The sequence below is a fragment of the Pseudorasbora parva genome, chromosome 18, assembly GCF_024679245.1.
Source record: "Pseudorasbora parva isolate DD20220531a chromosome 18, ASM2467924v1, whole genome shotgun sequence".
NCBI classification, from domain to species: Eukaryota; Metazoa; Chordata; class Actinopteri; order Cypriniformes; family Gobionidae; genus Pseudorasbora; species Pseudorasbora parva.
The window spans coordinates 24,439,407-24,464,361 of NC_090189.1; the positions used below are offsets into that span (position 1 = coordinate 24,439,407).

At 41.1% G+C, this 24,955-nt stretch overlaps 1 protein-coding gene across 2 annotated transcripts; it reads right to left on the bottom strand.

The window, feature by feature from the left end:
- Window positions 1-1,383: 1,383 nt before the first annotated feature.
- LOC137047060 (pecanex-like protein 3) lies at window positions 1,384-24,868 on the bottom strand. Of its 2 annotated transcripts, XM_067424598.1 has the most exons (33): window positions 22,950-24,868; window positions 20,916-21,124; window positions 20,694-20,799; window positions 20,555-20,594; window positions 20,345-20,440; window positions 16,129-17,850; window positions 15,487-15,786; window positions 15,338-15,395; window positions 15,121-15,262; window positions 14,725-15,036; window positions 14,566-14,598; window positions 14,315-14,486; window positions 14,119-14,229; window positions 12,464-12,555; window positions 12,230-12,339; window positions 12,023-12,128; window positions 11,845-11,937; window positions 11,481-11,631; window positions 11,256-11,400; window positions 10,940-11,117; window positions 9,883-9,991; window positions 9,534-9,663; window positions 9,361-9,419; window positions 9,049-9,264; window positions 7,757-8,010; window positions 7,076-7,306; window positions 6,860-6,963; window positions 4,219-4,366; window positions 3,734-3,964; window positions 3,356-3,630; window positions 3,096-3,262; window positions 2,598-2,992; window positions 1,384-1,760 (listed from the first exon to the last, which is right to left on the bottom strand). In XM_067424598.1, the coding sequence occupies exons 1-33, from the start codon at window positions 23,100-23,102 to the stop codon at window positions 1,602-1,604; spliced, it is 6,807 nt and encodes a 2,268-aa protein (XP_067280699.1). In that variant the 5' UTR covers window positions 23,103-24,868; the 3' UTR covers window positions 1,384-1,601. The 2 variants fall into 2 exon arrangements, with proteins under 2 accessions (XP_067280699.1, XP_067280700.1); XM_067424599.1 differs by lacking the exon at window positions 20,345-20,440.
- Window positions 24,869-24,955: the final 87 nt, after the last annotated feature.

Consider the following 24,955-nt stretch of genomic DNA (forward strand, 5'->3'; position numbering starts at 1 on the left):
CACGTCAGTCATTTTAAGCTAGGAAATTTTATGGCGAAGAAGCACTGAACGGCTTTCTGAAAACCACTTTGAACAGCTCACAGGATATTTCAAGCTCCTTTACATCAACAGGCCACAGCTCTTCCAGGCTGATGTCAGTGGTGTATTGTTTGAGCATCTGATATGTTTGTTGTAGAGGCAGTGAGTGCCCTGCTTTCCACAGCAGGCAGTCTGAGCTTTGTTCGCCCAACAGCAGATATATAAATGACATCTACATTTCCAGTTGTTTTGCACACAGGGAATTCGCTAGTCACAATCAGGTGGGTTCAAGAATGAAGGGAAAGCTTACAGTTCACTCAAGTCCAGCTAGCATCAGCACAAACAAAAAAAAAAACAGCCACTCCATCCATCTTCATTTAAGATCAGCAATCAAATAAATCTGTCTTTAGAATCGGTACATCTTTTATTGTGTCCCCCCCCTCCAAGATCTTCCAACTAAAACGCTGGAGTTTAGAAGTCGAAGCAGTAGTTTGGTTAGTTCTATTAGTAGTAGAGGGGGTGGTGCAGTAGCAGTAGTATTGCGGAGAGGGAGGCGCTTGCAGTAGCAGGAAAAAGCCCGACGGGAGACCATGAAGCCCTCACATGCTCTGGCCCACTACATCGCCAGGGCCCATTCGGTAGGCAGCAGTTTAGGAATTAAGAAGGTAGTCTAATTTCCTGTGGGATGTGTAAAGAAAAAAAAGTAAAGGTCGGAAAACGACAGAGACAACCAGACTGATGACTTCACTTTCACCCCCAAAACTCAGGGCCCTCCATCCTCACCTGAGCTGGCTGTAAACTATGTAGGGAGCACCAGGTGCTGAGGGAAGTGCACATGTGAGCGAGCACATGTGTGTATTCAAGTCTCATCCCTGAAGCTCACTGAACAACGGTCATGGTTGTCATTAAAGAGCTTGAGCACATGACATGCAGCTGTCTGATGGGCCGCCGACGTGATCAAATGTCTTTTCTGGAATGTGTGAGTTATGAAATGATAGCGCCGTAAGGGGATTCGAAATCGAGTCCTTTGGTCTTGAAAGGACAGTGGCTGATGTGGTAGAAAGCACGGTGCTTTGATCGGAGGGAGATTAAAAAGAAAAATCCTGCACAATACAGCTGACGCACAGCGTTTGAAGATGTTTGGCAATGGACTGGATGCGCGAGGGTAAAAAGCTTGAGCAGAGGTTTAAGGCTGCTACAGAGGAGAGGAGAGTTCCCTTTTTGTTACTGCTGGTGGTACAGGTCACAGATTTGCTTTGATTAAATGACCTGAACCTCCTTTTGTACAAAGGAAAAAAAAAGAAAATCCCTTAAGATTGCACTGATTGCCCACTTTTTTTGGCTTGTTGGCCTAGAGGCCAAAAGTGTCGCCAAAGCTTAGGAGAGCTCAGTCCAGAGTTCATTACTTACACGGCACTCATCTAGTGTGCTTCCGTATCTGGTGATGTGCAAGTATACTTGCGAGAATCATCGTAATATATATGTAGATCTGACTGAAGATGCTTTAGTTCCTCCCAGCTCTCGATGGTGAGGATGACCATGAGCTAGTCTGATCCAAGCTGTACCTGTCGTGCAGTGAAGGCTCAGCGGAGGTGCTCAAGTAAAGGCAGTTCTGTAGACTCCTCCCGTGCACTAGGCGGGTCTGATGATGTAAGGGGCGTGGTCTCAGAGGGTACGACTGCACAGATTGGATCCAGTGTTGGGCTGACATCACTGGGCAGCACAGGAAGGGTTTGCGAAGGCTGGGGAAAAAAATAAAATTAAAATAATGGGTTAATTTGTATATATACACCAAAAGTTTCAGGTTGGAAAAAATGTGAAAGAAGTCCCTTGAACTCACCAAGGCAGCATTTATTTGATCAGAAATTCAGTACGACAGTAACGAGGGATAATTTTGTTCGTTGTCAGATTTCATTTGAAATTAGAGCCAAACAATCTAAACTTAATTTCTGTCTCTCTTATTGCTTACCCATTCCGTTCATGGTTTCATTTTCCACTGTACGGGGCTGATAATGGACGCTCTTTGGAATGTAATACAAGTGTTTCAGTCGTTGCCTTAAAAGCTTAGTTTACCCAAAAATGAAATGTATGTCATTAATGACTCCCCCGAATGTTGTTTTGTTTCTCTTCCGCGTTTGTTTTCAAACCTCAAATAAAGATTTTTTTTAGTAGTTATTTTTTATCAGTTTAATGTGTCCTTGATGAATAAGAGTGCTAAGAACTAACATATTTCAAAATGTTAGTAATAAATATAATTTTTTTGAGGTTGGGGTCAAGTCACCACGTGACATTTCACAACTGTCATTAAAAAACACTAGTCAACAATCTGATATTTTGGGTGCTTTCACACTAGCATATTTAAAGCGCATACAGGTTTGATTGATGTCAGTTTGGTTTGTTTGGATGATGTAAACGCTGTTTTTTTTTTTCAAACGAGTACACACCAACGAACCATACAAAAATGCAAATAAAAAGGGTGGCATGGGGTATGATCATGTGGACACCAGCAAGAATGTGTCTTTAATGCACTAGAACAGACCTAATACACACACTGGAGATTACTTAGGAACCGTCTTTACCTGTGTGCGTATGCTCTGTGATGCTGAAACATCCCCTTCCATTACAGCAGGTCCATTGAATCCTTTCCTCCCTGGCAGACTCCATTTGCTATACAGGGCCTCATAGTGCAGCCCGCTGCCCTGACCCAGGCTTAGGCCCCTCTGAGACACCCTGTGACTTAGATTGTCCTGCAGGCTACTTGGGCAGAAGCGGTCTGCAGGCGGAAGGGCTACTGAACCACTGAAAGACAGCTGCGAGCTGGACAGGTGTTGACCCAAAAGCCCATGGATGGAGGAGGTGCGTTGCAATGAACTAACCAGCCCTGCATCCATCCTTCCCTCTGATTGGCTTAGCAGGGCAAGTGGGAGGGGCTGGGGATGCAGCGGCCAGGATGGTCCAACTGGGTTGTCGGTCCCTTGAGAAAGGAAGGGCAGAGTGAGACTCAGCATGCATATATTGCTTTATTGATTGGAATGGAGGTGAATGATGATACAATAACTAAGAAGCAGGTATCATACCCATCAAGGGCTGTACAGTAGTGGGGTGAGGCTGAGGGATGCTGGATGCTGTGCTCTGTGGAGGATGAGCTGCAGGGTTGTTACTGATTGAGGTAGAGCCACCCCCACAGTCTGAATCCTCAATGTTCCCCCCACTGTTACATCCAGCACCACAACCTTTCTGAAGCCTGAAGAGAACAGAAAGCATATACATAAGTAACACTAGACATCTAAAATGTGATGTAACATGGCAGAGTGCATGCTTTTTGTCAACGCCCGACCTATCCCAGCTGCTGATGAACCAGGTGTAAATGTTGTGGGGGCTGATGGGGCCTCCCCAGACCGAGCGCAGCTGGACATGGGCCCCAGCATAGGATGTGGTGAGTGGGGAAACATAGATAGGATATCCAATGGGCTGATCACAGGACGAGTTAATCATGTTCCTCAAGGCTTGCTTGGCATTCTGGATGCTTCCGCGTTCAGGATTCCGGTTCCGCAGGAAGACCAGCTCCTGCTGCTGTCCGGCCCAAAGCCCACGCACACATTCTCGGTTCACCTGAAGGAAGCACCAGGGATAGACTAGTTACAGCACTGTCACGATAAAATAGAAATGTCGACAGAAATGTATATGCTAATAAACAGGCTTCTGCTGAAAGCACCTTGATGACTCTGAAGCTGAGGAAGCGTTTGTTCAGCATGATGATCTTGTACTCATCACTGCCATCATCCATAACGTGGCGGAGAGCGAGCAGAGAAGGCATGTTGGCCAGGATAGCACTGCGCCAAACAGGGTCACCCTCATGAGAGATCAGCATCTTCTCTTCATTAGCCGTGATGGCATCGTACAGCACCACTGGGTCCTCATACTCATCAGGAGAGGTGAAGTGATCCTGTGGATGAAAGGATGGAATGACCAAAAGACAAATCAGAATCCAACAGTCCAGAGAGCTATTTTATACAATTAAATGAATAACTAAATCCTCATCAGACTACTTTTACTTTATAAAGCATGTGATGTGAACATCACCTGTTTTTTTTTACTAAAAGTCTATTTTAGTAAAGGCTATGAAAATATCACTGCATTACCCCAGAAACCTCATTAAAGTGTGTTATAAGTGGGGACGGACAAACGAGTCAGCTGTACCTGGTGCAATTTGAGGGACATCCGTACACCGGGAGCTACCACCCTGTTCAACAGGTCCATGTCTGCAAAAACCCACTCGTCTCTAGGAGAGGTGATGCGAAAGTCACCCTTGAACAGGGCATGAAGGCCGTAGAGAAAAGGCTCCAAACTGAATGTACAAGATAGAGAATCAGCAAATTTACATCAACAAAATTCAACTCATAAAAACCCAACAATGCAAGAAAACCTAGTTTACATAAATGGTTTATGACCTGTCCCCGACAAAAAAAAAGTTAAAAGTGGTTTTCACATTGATTTACAGCAAGAAAGAGACTGGAAGTCAACAAGACTATGCGAGTTACAGCGACATGTGATATAAACTTATACGTGATATAAATGTGATACAGTGATATAAAGTAGGACACAGAGAAATTTTTCACTTTATGCAAATGCTAATGAAAATGTGCTGGGCTATGATGTGCTCACACTACAATGCCACTTTTATCGATGGCTTTAGGAAAAAAAACACATTGGGCGCATGCAAAATAAACATATTTTTAAACTATGTTGTTTATGCTAAATCTGACAGCTGGTGGAACTATGACCATGAACCATAGGTCTCATCCATGCAATCAACCCCCGTGACACAACATATAACACCAATATGATCCAAATCAGAGAGTGAACTTCACTTAGAAGATTATGTGATCTTGGAACACTAAACACTAGAAATTATAATTTTTGAAATTGAGATATGAAAGCTGAATAAATAAGCTTTCAAATTATGTATTTGTAATGATAGGAATCTGTGAGGGTACAAAAAAAAATCTAAATATTAAGTAAAATCCAAATGCAAATCCAGAAAACTACCACTAATATTTTTTTTAAATATATTTACCATAGGAAAGCTTGTAATAATGTTGACTAAGTTTGGAGAGAATCACATAAATCCCCTTGGAGGAGTATTTAACAATTCTGAGTCTGCAGCTTTAAAAAAATCTGCATTAAATGTAAAATGGCTGATTTCCTGTTGGGTGGATCTAATGACTGTCAGAGCAAAAGTTGTTCAGGTTGACGAGAACAATGTGTACTGATTTTCATACATACAAGTATGCAGGGGTTGACATTAACTTTTTTGCTCACCAGCCACCGTGGCTAGTGGTTTTCCAAAGTTACTAGCCACTCAGCATTTTCACTGGCCACAATTTTGCTGTTTGGAAATTACATTCTATATGTTTAAAGTTGACTTTGGCATGCGTAAATTACTTGATTTTGAATCATTTTACTTGATTTAGAAGATTTAAAACCCTTTCAAACTTTCAAATGCAGAGCGACCCCCCAAATCAAGACTACATTGTATATCAGCTGAAATGTGCAGGTGGGCAAGGGGTGGGCAATATAATAGATTATAATAGAATATAATAGGCTAATATGAGAAATGTAATATGATAGGCTATGAGTTATTTTAGTTAGGATATATATATATATTAGAGAGAGAGAGAGAGAGAGAGAGAGAGAGAGAGAGAGAGAATTTAAAAAAATACCCTAAGCAAATTACAAAAACAATAGTTAATAAAAATAAAATAAAAGATTCAGATACTAATACATATTTATTTAATATGTATACATTTATTTAACATCTGTAGTTGTTTGATTAACATTAACAGACAGGTATTTAATTGGGCTGCTGAATGCATGGATGTAATATTTGACACATATCCAGTTATTACCCACCTGTTTACGTACACTTAAGCCATAACCGACTGTGTTCATGCGATGGACATTTTGACATCAGTGTGCGCGTGTATTTGAGAACAGATCACGCGTGCGCCAGAGTGCGCACGAGAGAGCGCATGCGAGAGAGTGCTTTTGTTGTGTCGTTTAGCGCAATTCCGCCTATCATTTCCTCCCCTGCCTTCATTTCTTTTAATTTGTGAGCCAAAAGTAAATGTTCGTCACACTAAGAAAAAAGGTTCTTTATGAGTTATTGACTAAAAGGTTATTTGGGAGGAAAAGGGTTCTCCAATGGCATCACTCTGAAAACCACCATTTAGAACCTTTATTTTTAAGGGTACACTTGATTTTTGCCAACTAGCGTAGATTCTTAAGTAGATGTCTAAAATGTGTACCAGTGCAGATTTTTTAGCTTCATATTATGATTCTACCCAGTCAGACAATATAAAAGATGTTCAACATTGAGCCAATTCCGCCAATCTCGCCTTCACTAAGTATAAAGAATTGTAGTTAAATGGTAGCCAATTTTGTGATACGACGGTCTTGGCATTTCATTTAGCTGTAAATTATATTCAACCCGCCAAAGTGGTTAGTGGGAGTGGCTGCCGTACCCGCCACAGCTGAAATCTACCCGCATTTGGCGAGTTGGCGGGTGTTAATGTAAAGCCCTGTAAGTATGTATGAAACATACACCAAGTGATGTATATTTATATTGCATAAAATTGGGCGCTGCAGAGCTCCCCTGCTACCCCCATGTTATTATTATTATGGCTAGGTGTGTGGCTCACAAATTAAAATAAATGAAGGCAATGCAGCAGTAGAAAGAAATTGTTGTAAAAATACTGAATGTTTGTATTGTCCATAAGCTGACAATGTATGTTATTTAAATGATTTAAGCAAAAATGCTGTAATCTGTTTAAGCGCTTACCTGGCTGACATGCTGTGGGAGGCGGTGCCCAAAGCCCGACGGCCCAGAATACACAACCCAAAACAGAGTGTGACCAGAGGGGAATCTTTCTCACTCTCAACTGGCTGTAACAAAAAAAAGGGAAAGAAACAAACACCACACAGTGAGTTCCATCTTTCATTCCCATGTAACCAGACCAGTTAGCAACTGTAAACAGCAAAGCAGTCTTTAACATACTGTTTCTCTGCGGCTGTTGCAGTATTTGATCCACTCCAGGTAAACCAGACAAAAGGAAAAGGGGGTGATGCCGGAAGCACGGTGGTCGTAGTCTTCATCTATGTTTAAGTTGAAGGTAGGGTCACTATCCACATAGGAAGGGCTGAGGCAGGGCCGCAGCGCTTCCTGCACTGTCTCGTTGGCCAACCACTCCTCCAGTTTGGGCGAGCGACTCACATAGTAGATGATACTCTGTCGTGGAGAGACTTGGATCACTGCTCTGCATCTCAGTAGCTATGCTTAAATGGACACATTTTGTTTCTAACAGAATGAAATCCTTTCGAATGATGAAACCTAACATAGTGTTTACATGAATGTTAATGTTCATATGTCACAAGTAAACTGCATGAATATACAGTTTCTCACTGTTGTCACATAATAAACATTATCCTATCATTCCTTTTTTTTCTCTCTTAATTTCGGGTCCTAATTTGAAGGAGACTAGAACAAGAATCTTTGCGCCGTGCTGCTTATATTTATCAAGCTATAAAAATGTTCAATCCTCATTCTGATTGACGTGGTTACATTTGTCTTTTTATTCCGATTGTGCTCCTAGTGCAATTACAATTAGGGTTTATAAGGGTCTATGTTAACACGGATACCAGTGGTTTTATTTTTGTCATTATTCTGATAGGAACTGACCTTGACATAATATGTGATGAGAATCTTGCGTAGGTCGAATACTTGAAGCATGGAGGCTGCATTGTTGTCACTAATGCTGTAGCCCTCCAGCACATATTTGGTGGCAGCCACTTCCCAGGCCAGCCAGCGCTGACCAAAGGCTGCGTTGAAGGAGAGCATGTGGGGGAGATGACCTGGCTCACAGCAGCAACAGCCTTCATCTTCCTCCACCCCTTCAGTAATCGCCTCAACCTCCCTCTGCTGGCAATACGTTCCTAAAAACAGTCATTCAAGAAAAGAGAAAATGGAGAGAGAATAAAAAAAACTCAGTTTCAAGGTAAATCAGTTGAGTATCCAGTATCCGAAACCTTATAAAATCAAACCAAAAGTATTCTAAATAATTCAATTCCAATAAAGGTTTAGATCTAAGGTTTTAGATTTTTTTAAATGTTCGTCACTAAGAAAATAGGTTCTTTATGAGCTATTGACTAAAAGGTTATTTGGGGGGAAAAAGGTTCTCCAATGGCATCACTCTGAAAACCACCATTTGGAACCTTTATTTTTAAGGGTACACTTGATTTTTGCCAACTAGCGTAGATTCTTAAGTAGATGTCTAAAATGGGTACCAGTGCAGATTTTTTAGCTTCATATTATGATTCTACCGTCAGACAATATAAAAGATGTTCAACATTGAGCCAATTTTAGAACACATGTTTTCATTTGACATGAGTCTATTAGCAACATGGCAGATGTTTCTGTGTAAGTTTTTGTGTTTGAAATCACATTGGCTGCATCCAAAATTCAATTACTTCCCAACTATATAGAAGGCAAAAAACATTGTGCGACAAAAGTAGTATGTTGAAGATTCACAGCACGCATAAAAGAGTAGACAAAAAGTACTCAGACTTTTCAAGCAATATTTTGAAGTGTGCATACGATGGACACTTTACCATCCCATGAGGCCATGGGAGAGGATTTATAAATGGCAGTAACTGATGCCGGTAGATCACATGATAATGACAATATGAAAAATATAGTATGTTCAGATTACATTGATTTAATACTATATAGAACATACTTTTTTAGCAGTTGTGAAGTAATTACTTATTCAAAATAAGTACCTACTCAAGTGAGTATGCAACTTAGATAAACTAAGTTTAGTTTAGTTTATTTCTGTAACTATTTACAAAGTCAGCAAGTGCTTGTTTTTAAATTGGATTCAGATCAGATTGTAAGTCATGAAGTGCATTCCATGGTTAAAAAAAAAAAAAAAAAAAAGTTCTACATTTCGTTTCAGTCCCTTTTCTGCTCACCCCTGAACTCCAGGCCTCTGAGTTGGAAAGTGACAAGGCCGTTGCCGATCTCAATGATGTGTACGAGAGCATTGAGGTAGTCGGAGGCCAGGATGAAGCAATCTCCTGTGCTGTAGTTTCCCCAGCGGCCCAGCAGAAGGTCGCCACATAGTGAGTGCTGCAGAGAGCGTGTCAGATGCTCATAGAAAATAGAGTTCAAGTTGTTGTCATCAGCACCTATCCAAGCGAGAGATAAAGGTAGAATTAGTGGACAGATTAAGAGGAAAAAACACAGATGAAAGGTCTGTATTAATTAGATACAATATCACATACCAGGGTTGCGGTCTAGCTGTGTGGCCAGACGCGTGTTAGAGTGATCAACCCGCTTGGTGCTAAAAGGACAAAATCATATTTAAGGTTTCAAGTCACGCCACTTTTTTAATTCAGTCTGAATTAGCAAAACAAACAACGCAGCTGACATTTGATTGATATTTCTAAAGGCTTACTTATAGTCTCTCTCCCAGAACTTCACAGGTCGGGTGTAGGAAGTAACAAAAACAGCACTACCCAGCACAGGGTTGAGGGGAGTGGAAAAGAGAGCTGAAAACACAGCTTGCACAAACAGCATGGCTGAGTCTGAGAGCAAAAACGAAGTTAAGGATCAAAGCAATTGGACCAATTATGAAAACGACTTAAAACAGCAGAGGAGGAACATTTGAACTGTGGCCTAAAGCGAAACCAATGCTACAGCTGTGCTATAGGAAATGGCAGCAATCCCACTGTCACATATTAACACCAGGGTAAAGTTACAAGATCAGCATTCAGGTCTGTCTGATTAATGCTGGTAAAGGATACGGGGAACAGCGAACGGCTGAGCGAAGGCATGGAAAGCAGAACCCCATGTGATCTGCCAAGGTGCGATGTAGGTCAGCACAAAACGCAGCTTATACAGCAGATCCCACATCTGCTCACACACAGGAGAGATGACAGCAACATCAGTCTTAAGATTCTGCTTTACAATATCACTCCAGCAAGAGCACAAGTAATACAGTGTGTATATATATATATATATATATATACACATATATGTGTGTGTGTGTGTATGTATGTATATATATATATATATATATATATATATATATATATATATATATATATATATATATATATATATATATATATATATATATATATATAGTATAAATGTAATTAATTAAATAATTTTAATTTTTGGGTGAATTAACCCTTTAATATTAAGTTGAATCTATATATGTATATCACCAATTTAATTTAATTTGATAAAATTCATGTTTAAATTGATATTTACAAGAAATATTGTAACTGTTACTAACTTTTAACTGCTGTAAAAAGCACCTTATTTGTTTAAAGTGTTTGCAAATCATATGTTATTGCACTTTTGTTCATATAGCAGCACTTTTGTATTCATTATTACATTTGCATTATTACATTTTGCAACTGCGATTAATCACAAAATCATGCTATTAATCACAATTAAACATTTTAATTGTTGCCCAGCACTAATATATATATATAAATTAATTTATACTAATAATTTTCATAGGATATCTAATTGATTTTCAAATAACATTTACACCAGGACCATTTAGAATTAACTAGAAGATGAAAAATGTATAGTACTGGTAAAAAAATAAATAAATAGAGGTGGCCATATTAATGTTTGCCTATAATAAACACTTTCCTTATACATTCATGTGTCTACAATCACAATGTTTAAAAATAACAACAAAAAACATCTGCAGACATTTAATGCTTCAAATACCTATATATACATTACTATTACATTTTTTGGGACTTTGGGCACAGAATGTAAATATTATAAGTGTTGAATATGGCCCCTTTAAATCTCACAGAGATGTGATTGTGCTCAGACCTTGCTGAAGAGGATGGACATGCAGTAGTAGTCGAGGAGGAAGGTCTGTGAAAAGCGCGGGTAGTCGAATTGGAAGAAGAGGGCGGTGAAGCACAGTGTGACATACTGCTGAGACGGGACACAGAAGGATGAACGAAGAAGCTTCATCCCAGCCACCGATATGAACAGAGCACGGCCACTAAAGAAACAGACAAATAAAACCATCACTCTGAGACCACATTGAAAACTTGGATTATAAAATTTTCAGAAACAAGAGTAACATCAGCTAGTGTTAAGCTTTACTCTACACTAGGATTCTGGATGTTCTTGTTCTTACTAGGCTCCAGGTTTATCAGGGTTTTGGCTGACAGTGTGAGCTTCAGTGGTGAGGGAATTGAGCACTACAGCCGGGTAGATGAAATACTTCTCCACACACTGCAGCCAAGCATACAGCTTCTCAAACCACATGAGCTGTGCAGCATCTGAGACAGAGAAAGATTAGTCCATCACACTTGTTCAGATTTTCAGACATTAATGTGTGCGTGTTGGTTTGACTACTCACCTCGGACCTCAAACTGGCTGTATTCTCGGGATCGCAGCACAGGGTGGGCTAAGCAGAACCAGGGTAGCTGTTTGCGGAGCTGAGGCAGGAGGTAGTGTGTGAAAAACCCCACTACCCCTGCCAAGATGTACAGGACGAAACTGAGAGCAGGCTGAAAAGTTGTGCAAAAAACCTTAAAATCAATGCAATAATTTAGAAAAACTGTTTAACAGAAATTATTTTCTTGATTTGCTAATTACTACACTGAACAAGACTTTCCACCTTGACGATTAGAAGTCATTAGATTAGGACTAGCTCTTTCTTTCACAGCATTTCAGAATGAAACTATTAACAAACAATATCACATTCTGGACAGACTACTGACCTGCAGAGCAATAAAGACAGTGCTGGCACTAATGGCGAAGGTGATAATGGCCATAAGAGGGCACATGACCAGGTCTGAGTGAAGAGTTTCTTTCTGCAGAGCCAGAGAGAGGAGCCATTTAAAAACCATTAGAAAGCTTATTCAGCTAAAGATAAAAGCAGATGGAGAGAGCTTTTACCACAGAGTCACGCAATTTCTCTGGAAGAGGATCTTTAATCTCTAATGGGGGCTCTTCTGGTGTTCGGCTCTCCAGCTCCGGAAAGAACTTGGAGCGAACTAGAGACCTGCCCAGAGAACAGTGCAAAAAACATGTTAGTTGCCAATCACTGAGCTGTTGATGAAGTGATATGATTTGAAAGTCAACAGCAAGTGTGGTGATGCTGACCAGAGGATGGTTGGGTCACTACTCTGCCTGCTCAGATGATAGGACAAGGCCAGGAGGAGGCCACAGAACACAGAGAAGAGCACCGGGACATGTGCCTCTCCCCACGGAGCCTATACACACACACACACACACACACACACACACACACACACACACACAAATACATAAAATGAGTAAAGGAAACACAGATAAACACAGTTCTGTTGTAAAAAAGACAAACAAAATCCCACTTACATTGATGGCACCTAGGCAAAATCCATAAACCAGGGCCGCCACCAACATACTGCGCAACAGACTGTAGACTGAAGACAGGGGGCTTGTGGTGGCTGAACACAAATGACAAGATCTTATACTTACGGTGTAAGAATATACATAATATATATATTTAATTTGTATGCCTGCTCTTTCATAAAACCCATGAGCTAAGCATTGCTAGTGTCATGCTGTACCAGTTGAGCAGGAACATCATAGCTATAGAAACACTTTACAATAAGGTTCTGTTTGTTAACATTACTAACAATTATGACAAATATTTCTACGGCATTTATTATTTTCTACATTTATAAATACATTAAAATCATCTCTTAATCTGTGAATGGTAGGGGTGTGCCGGTTTCAGAATTGGTGATGACTGTTATGATGTGAGTCAAATGTGACGGTTCGTAACATAACCGTCAGGGGGTGGCGGGGCGGGGGGATGGGGGGAACTAGTTTGAATAAAAAAATGCATTAACAGTCTCAAACCATAAGACAGCCATAAACAGGTCTCAAACAGTATGGAAAAATAAACTGTTAGAAACAGCAGGTTATCAACTTAATCGATATGAAGTGCCACTATGCAATCATCACATCTTTCAGTTTGTCTACCGCATCAGATATCGACGCCGTCCTCTCCAGCAGCTGGAATTTGTTTACGGATGCCATAGCAACTCACAACGGCCACCAGGACTTATATGGTTTTATAAAAGCTATTTATTTGTTGTAAAGTGTAATAATCATCTCAGAAAAAAAATAATTCTAATGTCAGGCGCAGTTGAAGTAATTGATTGCTTACATGTGTAGGTTTAGGGGACAATGTCATTATGCCAACATTATCTTCATAACTTCTTACGAAATAAAAAGTTTATCCCTCTCTTGTCAACATTATAGCTTGGTGCATGTGAGCACGGCGCGCGCTGTGTACGTCATATAAGGACGCACACTCAAAAGTAATCCGGTCAGGTCGTGTACATGGTGAAGCATGTTGGTGTATTTACGTGCCAATTTTGCTAAGAGCGGATAGCGCGTTTCATCGTCTCTCCACCATGATAGTGGATTAGCCGTAGAGTCAATTGGTTGTTCTTGGAGATAGCGGGTTAACTCAGTGTCAGCGCGTGCTCTGATCGGTAAAGGGGCAGAGATTTCGTTTATTAAGGACATGATGGTCTCCAAGATTTCTCAGACCTTTCCCGAATCATCTCCAGCAATAGCAGCCTCTGAAGCACCACTAACTCCGTCTCCATTTCCCTCGTCAGCTGATACAATTTCCCCCCGGAGTGCATCTTTTTTTTTTTTTTTTATGTTTGTAAAAAAATATTTTAATAATACGGTTTTGGCGGTTATAGAGTTCTAATGACGGTGTTTAACTATAACCGTCGGTCTCACGGTTATATACTAAACGTCACACCCCTAGTGAATGGCAATATTCAATGGACCTGAGCTAACAAACTAATATTTTTATTTATAACGTTAACAGATTTTTATTTATTTTTTAAACAGATTAATCCTTAGTGTAACAAATATATTGCTAGTTGCTCATGTTAAATAATCCATGAACTAACATTAAATGATTGGATCTCATTGTAAAGTGTTACTTCCATAGCATTAGTTCTGTACAATACATGTCTCACCAGTTCCACCGAAAATGTGCATGTCCACCTGTTCCAACAAACACATGAGGAATGTGTTGACCTGAGGTAGAAGCCCAAACAGGAAGATGATGGGAAAACAGAGGGTGAACACTGCAGAAGAAAACATGAATATTTACATTAATATATTATGCACAACTCAAATAGCAGAAGTGGCTTTGAATGATAGTGAGCAGACCTGTGAGCATGTCTCTAGCACAGAGAAGAAAGTGGGCAGAGAAGAAGGTGACCCCATAGAGGGTGAAAGGCCGCATACTGTCAGAGTGGCCGACCAAGTCAAACACCCAGATCAGCATACAACACAGGCAGAAATACACCGGCCGGCTGTACACGATGATCCAGTTATGGCCCTGCAATAAAGACCAAATCAAATGAGCTAGGCTGGTCTTTGTGAAAGTCTAAGAAAAGAGAAGCCAGCCGTATACTCACATGCATTGGAGATGCTGCATCGGGTTGTACACTCTGAAAAGGACAAGAAAAAAAAAAGATTAACATTGGACACATTAATATCTTTAGATGATCAAGAGATGCTAACAATAAAAACGAACACAAATGGACCACTTTAAAAATGCTAAATCTCACACTTACCTTTAGCAAGGAGTACTGACAGCTGGCAATTACTAGGCAGAACTGGAAAACCCAGATGTCCCTAAAGAAGCCCTGGAGAAGGAGGAGAAAGCCAAGGAATGCCACCAAGCTGGCCAACACCACTGCAAACACATTCTCGCCAACACGTCGATTCCTGTCCAGTAAGGCTAGCAAAGCTAGCCTGTCATAACGAATTCTTAACCATTTTCCCGGCAACACCCAGAATCGGTAATACTGTTTAGGCTTGGCCTTTTCCTCAATCATCAGCGTGTTCTCCTGGGATTCGTGAGGGGACTCGTGATCTAGGTCAAACTAAAAAAAGAAAACCATCAATACAATCAGCTGGGCTGTGAAACGGAACATGCGTTTAGATGATGTTGAAGAGTAAAGTCTCACCTCTGGCATATCCAGGGGAAGCCTGCGAACCTGCATCCCCTGGAGAACCACTGGTCTTGGCTGCAGCATGGATAGCACCGGCGCCACCTCCTGGACATCAGTGGAGGTAAAGCTGGAGGACTGTGACTGTCTCTCTCGCTCCCTGTGGCAATGAAAATGGATCAAACACTAGGATATTTCTAAATATTATACTAATGGTACAAGTTGTAAGACTTACTGGACTGGGTCCTCATATCCTCCACCAGCAGGCCCAAAAGTATAAGACCTCTTTACTCCTGAAATGAGATCATTTCAATTGAAGAAACGACAACTACCATAATTAAATTAGTGTTAGCACAAATCAGTGAAGCACAAATTATTCTTTACCACTCTCATCATAAAAGTAGTGCACAGCTCCCTCTGAGGTGTCGTCAAAGGTGGATGCCTCGTGAACACCGCTGCGGGGCAGCAGCAGCAGAGATGAGGCGGCGAAGTGCAGGGCGGAGGGGAGCGTTCGTGTGCGGGAGTGAGAAGAAGTACGGACTCTCTGGAGGTCCTGTAAACTAGGAGGAGAGCCCATGGCAGAAGGGGGTGGGGTGGGGTTGCTACCAGCATTATGCCGCCTGCGAATGGCCTGCGTCCTCTTCACACTGCTCACAGAGTCACGTTTACTTCCCTCCTCAGGGGCTACGTGGGCAAAAAGCAAAAGTAAAAACTATTTTAAAAAGCAAATAACATAAATTAAAATAATTTTTAGAAAACATACATTTTTAAAAATTGTTATACATTTGCAATTTCCATTTTTTTTTCACCCTAACTATTTGGGCAATCTGGGTCTCACGCCATTATTAAAATGAATAAATAACTGTAGCAGAACTTAAGCCGATCAATAAAAAATTGGGAGAATATAATCTCGCACATTATGACAAAAAAAAATAAAGAGCAACATAGTACAATAAAAGCTATACATGGCTCGAAATATTTTAACCATGAAAATAAGTGCTGAAAATGAATCTGCTTGTTCCTCACCTCCTCCCACTGCCCCCTCTTCCAGCAGTTCTCCAGCCCTCCAGCCCGTCTGATTCCCAGCCCAGGAGCCCCCAAGTGAGTCTAGCCTATGATGTGCTCTAGAGAAAGCCTCTGAGTGCACTGTCCGAGCCTCTAGGTCTGATTTAGAGATGGTGAGTGGACGTGGGGCAGGAGTGGAAGAAGGGGGTAAAGGTACCATAGTCCCTGCAAGGGTCCCTGTGTTGTTGGAACCCCCACCGGCCCCATCCATGCTGAGCACTCTGGCATGAGTCTTGGCACTGGCTGTGCTGGCTGAGCGCTGAGCACTGCGAGAATGGGAGGGTCCTACTGTGTCAGGCTCCTCCCCCTCTCCAGGGCTAGGCAACTGAGGGGGGCCAGGCTGGGAAGCATTGGCGGCATTTGCCAGATCTGGGGAGTAGCAGGAGGTAGAGGAGCTCGAATCATCATCTTCATCATCGTCTTCGTCATCAGAGCTGAAGCGACGTTGGGATCCAAGGCTAGAGCCTGCACTCATATCGCTACCATCATCTTCGTCACTGGAGTCCTCGAACAAGCTCTCACTGTAGGCTTTGGCACCCAGCCGACTGCGTACAGGGATGTAGTCTCTGTGTTGGCCACGGTTGTGGTGCCGGCGATAGGAGCCACAGTCGAAACTGCTACTGCCAGCAGCACCTCGCTTGCGGGGAGCTTTCCTGCGACCAGGGCGGTGACCCACACTGCCCCCGGCACGTAGCAGCTTCAGATCTTTCGGTCTCACGACCTGCTGCTGAGCTTGCAAAGATGGTGGCTCTGCTAGAAGGTAGGATGGGGCAGACACCGGCAGAGCTGGCTCTGAGCAGACCAAGCCCAGCGCCAACCCTGATGGTACAGAGCTGGCCTGGCGTGGAGGAGGAAGGGGGGGTATAGGGATGCCACAGTCAAGATCGCAGGTCTCAGAAGGCCCGCTGCTAGACGGTGATGAGTCCTGCAAGGAGAGCTGTGTAATGTCTGTAAGCAAAGGGGGAAGGTCCTCCCCCTCCACCAGAGTTCTGTCCAGGCCCTGCCCAGAGGATAGCTCTTTGGAGGGTGAGCGTAGCAGCACGCTGTCTGACAGGTCATCTGTGTCGCTGCCGCCCTGCAGCACGTCTCCAGGCTGCTGATAGGGGCTTTTACCTTGAGGCAAAGCTGTGGAAGGAGCATTAGACACGGGTTTATGCGCCTGGCCCAGCGAGGGGCTCTCAAGCTGTGTTGAGTCCGTTTTCTCGCTGCGGTAGCTACTGACCGTACTGAGAGTCTCTCTGTCTGTGGCTGCTCCACCTCCACTAAAGCAGCTGTCAGTTGAGCCCGCAGCCAGGGCCACTCCGGTGCGGCTGCCTGGTTGCTCAGCACCAGGGGCAAAAGTGACAGGGTCTAGGCCCAAACCTAACAAGTTCTCACTTAATTCCTCGCTCAGGCTACTCTTGATAAGAGGGCTGAGAGGAGCATCTCCCAGGCTCTCAGAATCGGCTGAAGGTCCAAGGGGGGAGTAGCCTCCTAGACCCTCCCCATCAGGGCTCTGCTGAGATAGCTGCTCCACACACCCCTTCTCCAGCTGGTCCTTCTCATCTCCATCTTCTTGGCTGGAGGGGGACGGCGGGATAGAAGGACAGTTTGCTGGGTGCAGCCTATTAAACCCTCCAGACATTACATCACCCACACCAATTAGCCCTCTGTAATCCCCAGACAGACAGGATGGCGCCACACCTGCAATGACAAAAAGCGTCCAGTCACTACTGAGCAGATGTTTATATTAGGTACACAACTTGTACTAGTCTTAATCTTAAACAACTGAATTGGTTTAAAGCTATCAATTCAGTTCATCTCAGAGATGGTTGGTTGAACTTTTTCCTTGGTAAACAGTTGTGATGAAAAGGAACAAGTGACATAATTTATAATAAATAAATACATTTTTTATTAAAGGGTAAGTTTACCAAAAAATGAAATTTATATCATTAATGATTCACCCTAATGTCTTTCCACACCCATAAGACCTCCGTTCATCTTCATAACACAGTTTAAGATATTTTATATTTAGACTGAGCATATGCAAGTGTATGCACACTATACTGTCCATGTCCAGAAAGGGAATAAAAACATCATCAAAGTAGTCCATATGTGACATCAGTTAGTTAATTAGAATCTCTTGAAGCATCGAAAATACATTTTGGTCCAAAAATAACAAAAACTACGACTTTATTCAGCATTGTCTTCTCTTCCTTGTTTGTGTTCAATCCTCAAATAAAGATTCAATGGTCATGAATCAGTGAATCGATCAATGATTCAGATCGCCAATGTCAGGTAATTTCTGCAGTTTGACACGCGATCCGAATCATGAATCAATTCGCTGATTCATAACTGTTTGAATCTTTATTTACATTTACATTTAATCATTTAGCAGACGCTTTTATCCAAAGCGACTTACAAAAAAGGGGAGAGTAATAGAAGCAACGAAACAGACAAGGCCAACAACCTGTAACGCCGCATTCACACGGGGCGTAGGCGTTAACGCTTGACGGAGGGCGTGGCTGAAGCTGGGTGCTGACGCGATCGTCATAGTGACAACAGCCAATCACATTAACTTGCCGCTTGGACCAAAACACAACACAAAAAAGCGCCTTTTTATGACAGCTAGTCTGTGAGACGAAATGGATGCCGATTTGGTTGTATGTGCGAGTGCGATTGCCCGTTTAGTTGTTGTCAGCGCACTGCACAGGTGCACTAAGCTGTTAAGTACATTAAATCCTGAAAAAGCGCCGACAGCGGGAAGAATATCACGTAGTGGTCCAGGAGCTGCGTCTGGATTTTTAACGCTCTGGATGGTTCATGGAGCAGTAATGAACGCAATTGGCTAGCGTCTGCTGTAGGATATTTGCATACGGCGATCTGATTGGATGACGCCTGCGCTGGCGCTTGAAAAGTTGAGAATTCTTCAACTTCTGCCGCTTGCAACGCGAGTGAAGCGCCGCGACGGAACCCACAATTCAGTTCGGCAACGGATGATGTCACCCATTCAAAGTAAATAGGAAGCGTTAACGCCTACGCCCCGTGTGAATGCAGCGTAAGAGCTGTAAGAAATCTCAATTAATTAGCACAGTACACAATATATATATATTTTTTTTAGACATCTACAACAAAAACTCACGTACGCAAAATGCCGAACACTGGATTTTGATAGCTATTTGAGGTTTGAACACAAACAAGGAAGAGAAGACAAAGCTGAATAAAGTCGTAGTTTTTGTTATTTTTGGACCAAAATGTATTTTCGATGCTTCAAGAGATTCTAATTAACCAACAGATGTCACATATGGAAAACTTTGATGATGTTTTATTACCTTTCTGGACATGGACAGTATAGTGTGCATACACTTGGATACGCTCTCGGACTAAATATAAAATATCTTAAACTGTGTTCTGAAGATGAACGGAGGTCTTACAGGTGTAAAACGACATTAGGGTGAGTCATTAATGACATAAATTTCATTTTTGGGTGAACTAACCCTTTAACTAGTGGGCATTTCAAAAATAAATGCCACAAGGTTTTCTTCGTTTTCACTTGAAAGTTATGACACTATGATTAAACAGGTGTTTAAAAAAAAAAAACATTGTTAACTTACATAGATGAGACATTCACAGTAAGATCTTAACATGCATTTACAAAATAGATACGAATTGAATTAGACTGGACATTAAAGCTGCTGAAAATGTGGGCTGCCATTGTTGCGCTCTGTATTGGAAGTGTAGGGCAGTGTTCCCCAACCACTTTGCCGGTTTGTCAGTTAAAATTATGGAAAATTATAAAATTCCAAAAACAAGTAAAAATAAATGCTACAAATAAAAATATCATCGCTGTCGAGCCGAAACCTTGTACTTTGATATTTTTGTTATAAAATGAACGTTATTTGTCATCCATTATGTTGGTTTTTACAATTATTAACACAAATATTACAAATATTAATTACAAATATTTAACAAGTACGTCTCCATGTGCTGAGGTTACGATCACATAAAATATCAAGTTTTAATGCCATTTGAAGCTATGCATGTTTGTTTTATTTTTATAGAGTAGTGTGCTGTGGGATTTTCTACATATTAAAACTTTGCAGTGGCAAAAAAAAAAAAAAAAGGTTGGGAAACACTGGTCTAGGGAACTGTCCAATGCAACACTAAAGTAGTGAAGCAGTAAAGGGACAGTTCTTACTAGTGTTGTCCTGAGAGTTGTGTCGAAGGACATCTCTATGTGCTGAGGTTACGATCACATTATTACAGCCCTGCTCCTGCATAAGCTTCTTAAAATCTGAAATTTTAAAAATGATAAAAATCAGAGAAGAACTGAAACCCAAGCATACCAGTTCACGTTAACTATTTGGCATTACATATTTTTTTTAAAAGCAACACCAACACAATGTACCCTTTGAGCCTCCAGGGTCTTCAAGCTGTGGTAAAAATTCCTGAGCAAAAGAAAAGAAAACAAATCAGAGGAAATGCCAATAAGTTGAGGAGAATAATGCTTAAGGACTTGAGACATTTGGCATTAAAGATATCCTCACCGACACTTGATTTAATCCAAAGAGTGAATGCTGGGAACTGCAGCGTACAGGAGGGGTGGAGTTCACCTTTCGGAACACCGTCATTTCCACACCAACGCCACTGTCCCTGTAGGCACAGGCATGCCAACATGAGCTAAAACTGACTACAGCAGAGTGACTGCTCGAATTGAGCGATTGATAAGAGAAAGCAAAAAAGAATGTAGTGATATAGATACACAGTACCTGTGTTGGCTTCCGTCGTGAGCGCCAGAGACTTCCTCTCCTTCCTCCACTCTATGGGGGTCATTGGCGAATGAGGCCTGCCTCTTCTCCACAATCTCACCCAGGTCAAACATGGCATGTAGTCGGAAGTTCACTGCTTTTATGGCTGTGAAGAAGGCGGCTATCACAGCACAGTACACACCAGCCACCACTAAACTGGCAGGAAGTGCCTGAAAGAATGAATGTGGGAGAATCACGTCAATGTGGTTGCAACAATTACAAACTAATTTTGTTTCAGACACTGCATCTACGTAGATCACAATGGACATGTGCAAAAAATGTCATAACACGCCTACATACATCTCTAAAATTAAGCAAAATACAAGTTACAACATAATTAATAGAAAATGTATTCATTTATTTATGTTGTTTATGCTACATCAGCAGACAAGACTATTTTCATGGAAATAACAGTGCAAAAGAAGAAAAAAGATAAATTAATAAACATTAAAAATAAATGAAATGAAAAAAAAAAATTCTTTCAGAATAAAACTGGGTAAAATCATTGTCCAACGACATTAAAAGCTGTTAAGTTAAAAAAAAGATGTATGTTTAACTAAGTTGCATAGACATCTTGAGTGTTACAACACAAGCAAGATGGAGAGCAGAGAGTTCACCAGATAGTGAAAGCACAAGTATCCCTGGTGTGAATCACAATGTCATAACATTTCATGTTTATCCACATGCTTTTCTGTATTATCACCAACCGGTTGCCACACTGAGAATATGGAAACAAAGTCATGTCTTCCTGAAGACTGATGTAATGATTCATCCTTGTATATCTGATCAATAACATTGATTGTGCTTGTAATGTAATTGTACTAGTGTTCTTTAAAACGGACTATTGCCTTGAAGTAATTTTATGTAACAATTATACTGTTTTTGTTAAGTTTATAGCCAAATACACTCCTTCAGTATTTGAACAAGTTTTGGAAGGTTTAAAAAAATATATATAAAAAATTATATTATATATTATATATATATATATATATATATATATATATATATATATATATATATATATATATATATATATATATATATATATATATATATATATGACTCTGTATGACATTTAAAAGAAATCACAGAATTCCTTGTACGGGTACTTCTCCCGGATGAGCAAGAGCTCCACGTTAACCAGAGCAAGAGCACACCAAACAATGAGCTTTGCGGAAGCTGTCGGCATTGCTTTCATTTTCATTTATTTTCATTTTATTTTTAGAACAAGAAATTAACAACTTCACTAAAGAAATGTGTTTTTGGTATATAAGGGAAAAATAACCTTGTTCCCAATTTTTTTTTATTAATAAAACAGCGTTAAGGAAACAGTGGATGCAGTTTGTTTTTCCGGAGCAGCAACGGAGTTCTGCAAGTATGTTTGTTTGTTCCCGGTCATGAGTCGAAACCGAGTGAGTGAAACTGCATCAAATGTCTGTTTTGTTGGCGTAAGTGCATATAAATGTAAACAACACAAACGTATAGTGAATCAAAAGTTATCCAATACAGGGATAAATCCATGATGTGTGTGTGTGTGTGTTGTGACTCTTCAGCTCCGCCCACTCTTCAGAGATATGAAGGATGCAATACTACTCTTCAGGTACTCAAGATTAACATGTGAAGGGCAGAAACTGTGTGTTATGTACCCCTTTAATATTGTAGTGGAAACCAGGATTTTCAGTATTCTTTCATGAAAAAACAAAAAAATTATTTGAAGTTCATACAATATATAGTGTCAGTAGTCAACATATGCAATGATTTATTGTAAGCACTTACAAAAGACATTCCCTAGAGAATAACCTTGAAATAGCTTTATAAAATCTGCATCTCGACAAAGTTTCAGCCTCTCTCGAGTAAAGCTTGAAGATCAGTAGACAAGTAAAGTTTCTCAACATTAGTGACACCTAAATAATTCAAGCTCATGGGATTCCATTAGACACATTTTTCCAGGAAGATGTGCTGATGGAATACTGGAGGATTAGTGCATGAACTCACCATGTACAGAAGAAAGGGGAAGGCCAAGAGGAATATCCAGAGGTAGAGATGAAAGCAGTTCGAGAAGGTACTCTGATGAGGGTCCACGTACCATCCTCCGGTCAGAGAAGCCCACACTCCCTGCCGCAATATCTGAAGAGCTTGAGAGCCCATCTTATCGCTTCGGGACGAGACAACCGAGTTCTTAAAGTTCCCTGGTAAAAGTTTCTAGTTTGGTACTTCCATTGGGAACCTCAGGATTGACTTTCTCGGACAGATAATGAAAAGGCTGCCCAAAAAATTAGCAGAGAGCGAGGCGATCCAAAACAACTTCAGGCCTGTGTTTTTTCAGCATCAACTGTTCTCTTGCATGCTCCACCAGCAGACCCCGGTATGTAGTGCAGTTCATCAAGAGTTTTTGGCACAACTGTGACCCAAGGGCTACATGAAAACATTCATCCTGAGGAATCATCAAAACTGCTTGGTTTGGTTTCTTCACGACTTTCCAGCACTTTAAACAAACACTAGTCCAAAAATAAACAAGCTGTTCTGATGACATACTTAAAATCAACAGGATATTTTGAATATGGTCATTTTAAACTATCTGTGGTGTGATAAGGCATGAGACGTTTGTCTGATTTAGATAAAGTAGCCAAATGTGGGATTTCTAGAAAATACAGTTGAACTAATAATATATTTACCTAAGTTTAGAGATGTCAGGAGATATGTATAAGATCACTGAACAACTGCGTGAGCTATTTCAGGCAATGCAGAGACAGACAGACAGCTAGTTAACGTCTCCATTGGCTTTCTGTAACAATTGTAAATATGGTTTATATAAATACAGCTTCAGAGTCCTGAGAATTAAATTTCTATTGTTGTTTTTTTTAAACAAATTTGTAAACCTTTCCCGTTGACCAACAAGAGATATGTGTATATAACACAGTTTAGAGTTTTATATATTAACTGACTGCTGATTTATTTTAACCGATAACGTTACTCATCTCGTCCAGGCCCGAACAGTCATAGTATCATTTCAACTTTTCCTGAATGGCAGTAGCTAATCTCTACAACTGGAGAAGGAAAAACATTGAGCATCCTCGTTTAAACAACAGTCGTTTAAATAAACGAAAGCTGACAAACGGCTCAATGGATTTGGCTTTAAACCAGCACAACTTCAGCTAATGTTAGCATGGGTATGTAAGCTTGCCTAGAGCAGCTTTGAAATTATATTGAGTCTAAATTAAAACACTAGAGAGATTAATATCCAGGAAACGTTGCACTGTCACTTCAATGAAAAACGTTAACGTTACTAAGAGTGCGAATATTTTTTAGAATTGTAAACAAACCGTGCGTCTAAACAGCAATAGCGCTAACGCTGACAGCTGAACGACTGACTTTTAGCCCGAATCAACCTCCTAAGCATCAAACCCACCAAAAGGGACGCAAATATTTTACCTAAGCTATTTTCTCAGTTTTTCGACTTAATTTGACGTGTATCTGTCCTCTCACAGCTGAATATCACCTGACACTAACTAGCCACACCGCTAACATGCTACAAGCAGTAGTAAGACACCGCTGACTTTGGCTTAAGTGTTTTGTAGCAACATTTTGAGCACTCTTCAACTCCGTCAACACTCCATGGTTTATCTCGACAGGGTCTGCGTTAAGTCCTCCAGAAACGAGAACAGGAAAACCTCAGGACAGCGAAAAGGAACGCGAATTAGCATCGGCTAACGGCTGCACTGAGTGCTTCCTCCTTATGACGAAAATAAAACTACAAAAATACACACAGAACGCACAATGTCTCTACGTGGTCACCACTGCAACCACTTCCACGGTAAGTCCAGGGCCGCTGTGTAAAAACTCCAGCGAGAAAAGCCCGGAATGTGAGCTTGCTAAGTTCCAGTGTCGAATCGCTTCATTCACACAGGTAGCAAACACCCACCTACAGGAAGAGAACTGATGCTGGAACGCGATTGGGTGCTGCGGTGAACACCCACCTGCATGGACGGAACTCATCCTTC

What these genes read in the sequence shown, in the direction of transcription:
- LOC137047060 (XM_067424598.1), bottom strand. Translation starts at nt 23,102, where the DNA reads ATGGGCTCTCAAGCTCTTCAGATATTGCGGCAGGGAGTGTGGGCTTCT. An exon ending in TGTCCATCCTCTTCAGCAAG is followed by an intron (nt 9,992 to 10,939) that starts GTCTGAGCACAA and finishes GTGTGTGAGCAG; the next exon opens with ATGTGGGATCTGCTGTATAA. An exon ending in CAGAGGCCTGGAGTTCAGGG is followed by an intron (nt 8,011 to 9,048) that starts GTGAGCAGAAAA and finishes GACTGTTTTTAG; the next exon opens with GAACGTATTGCCAGCAGAGG.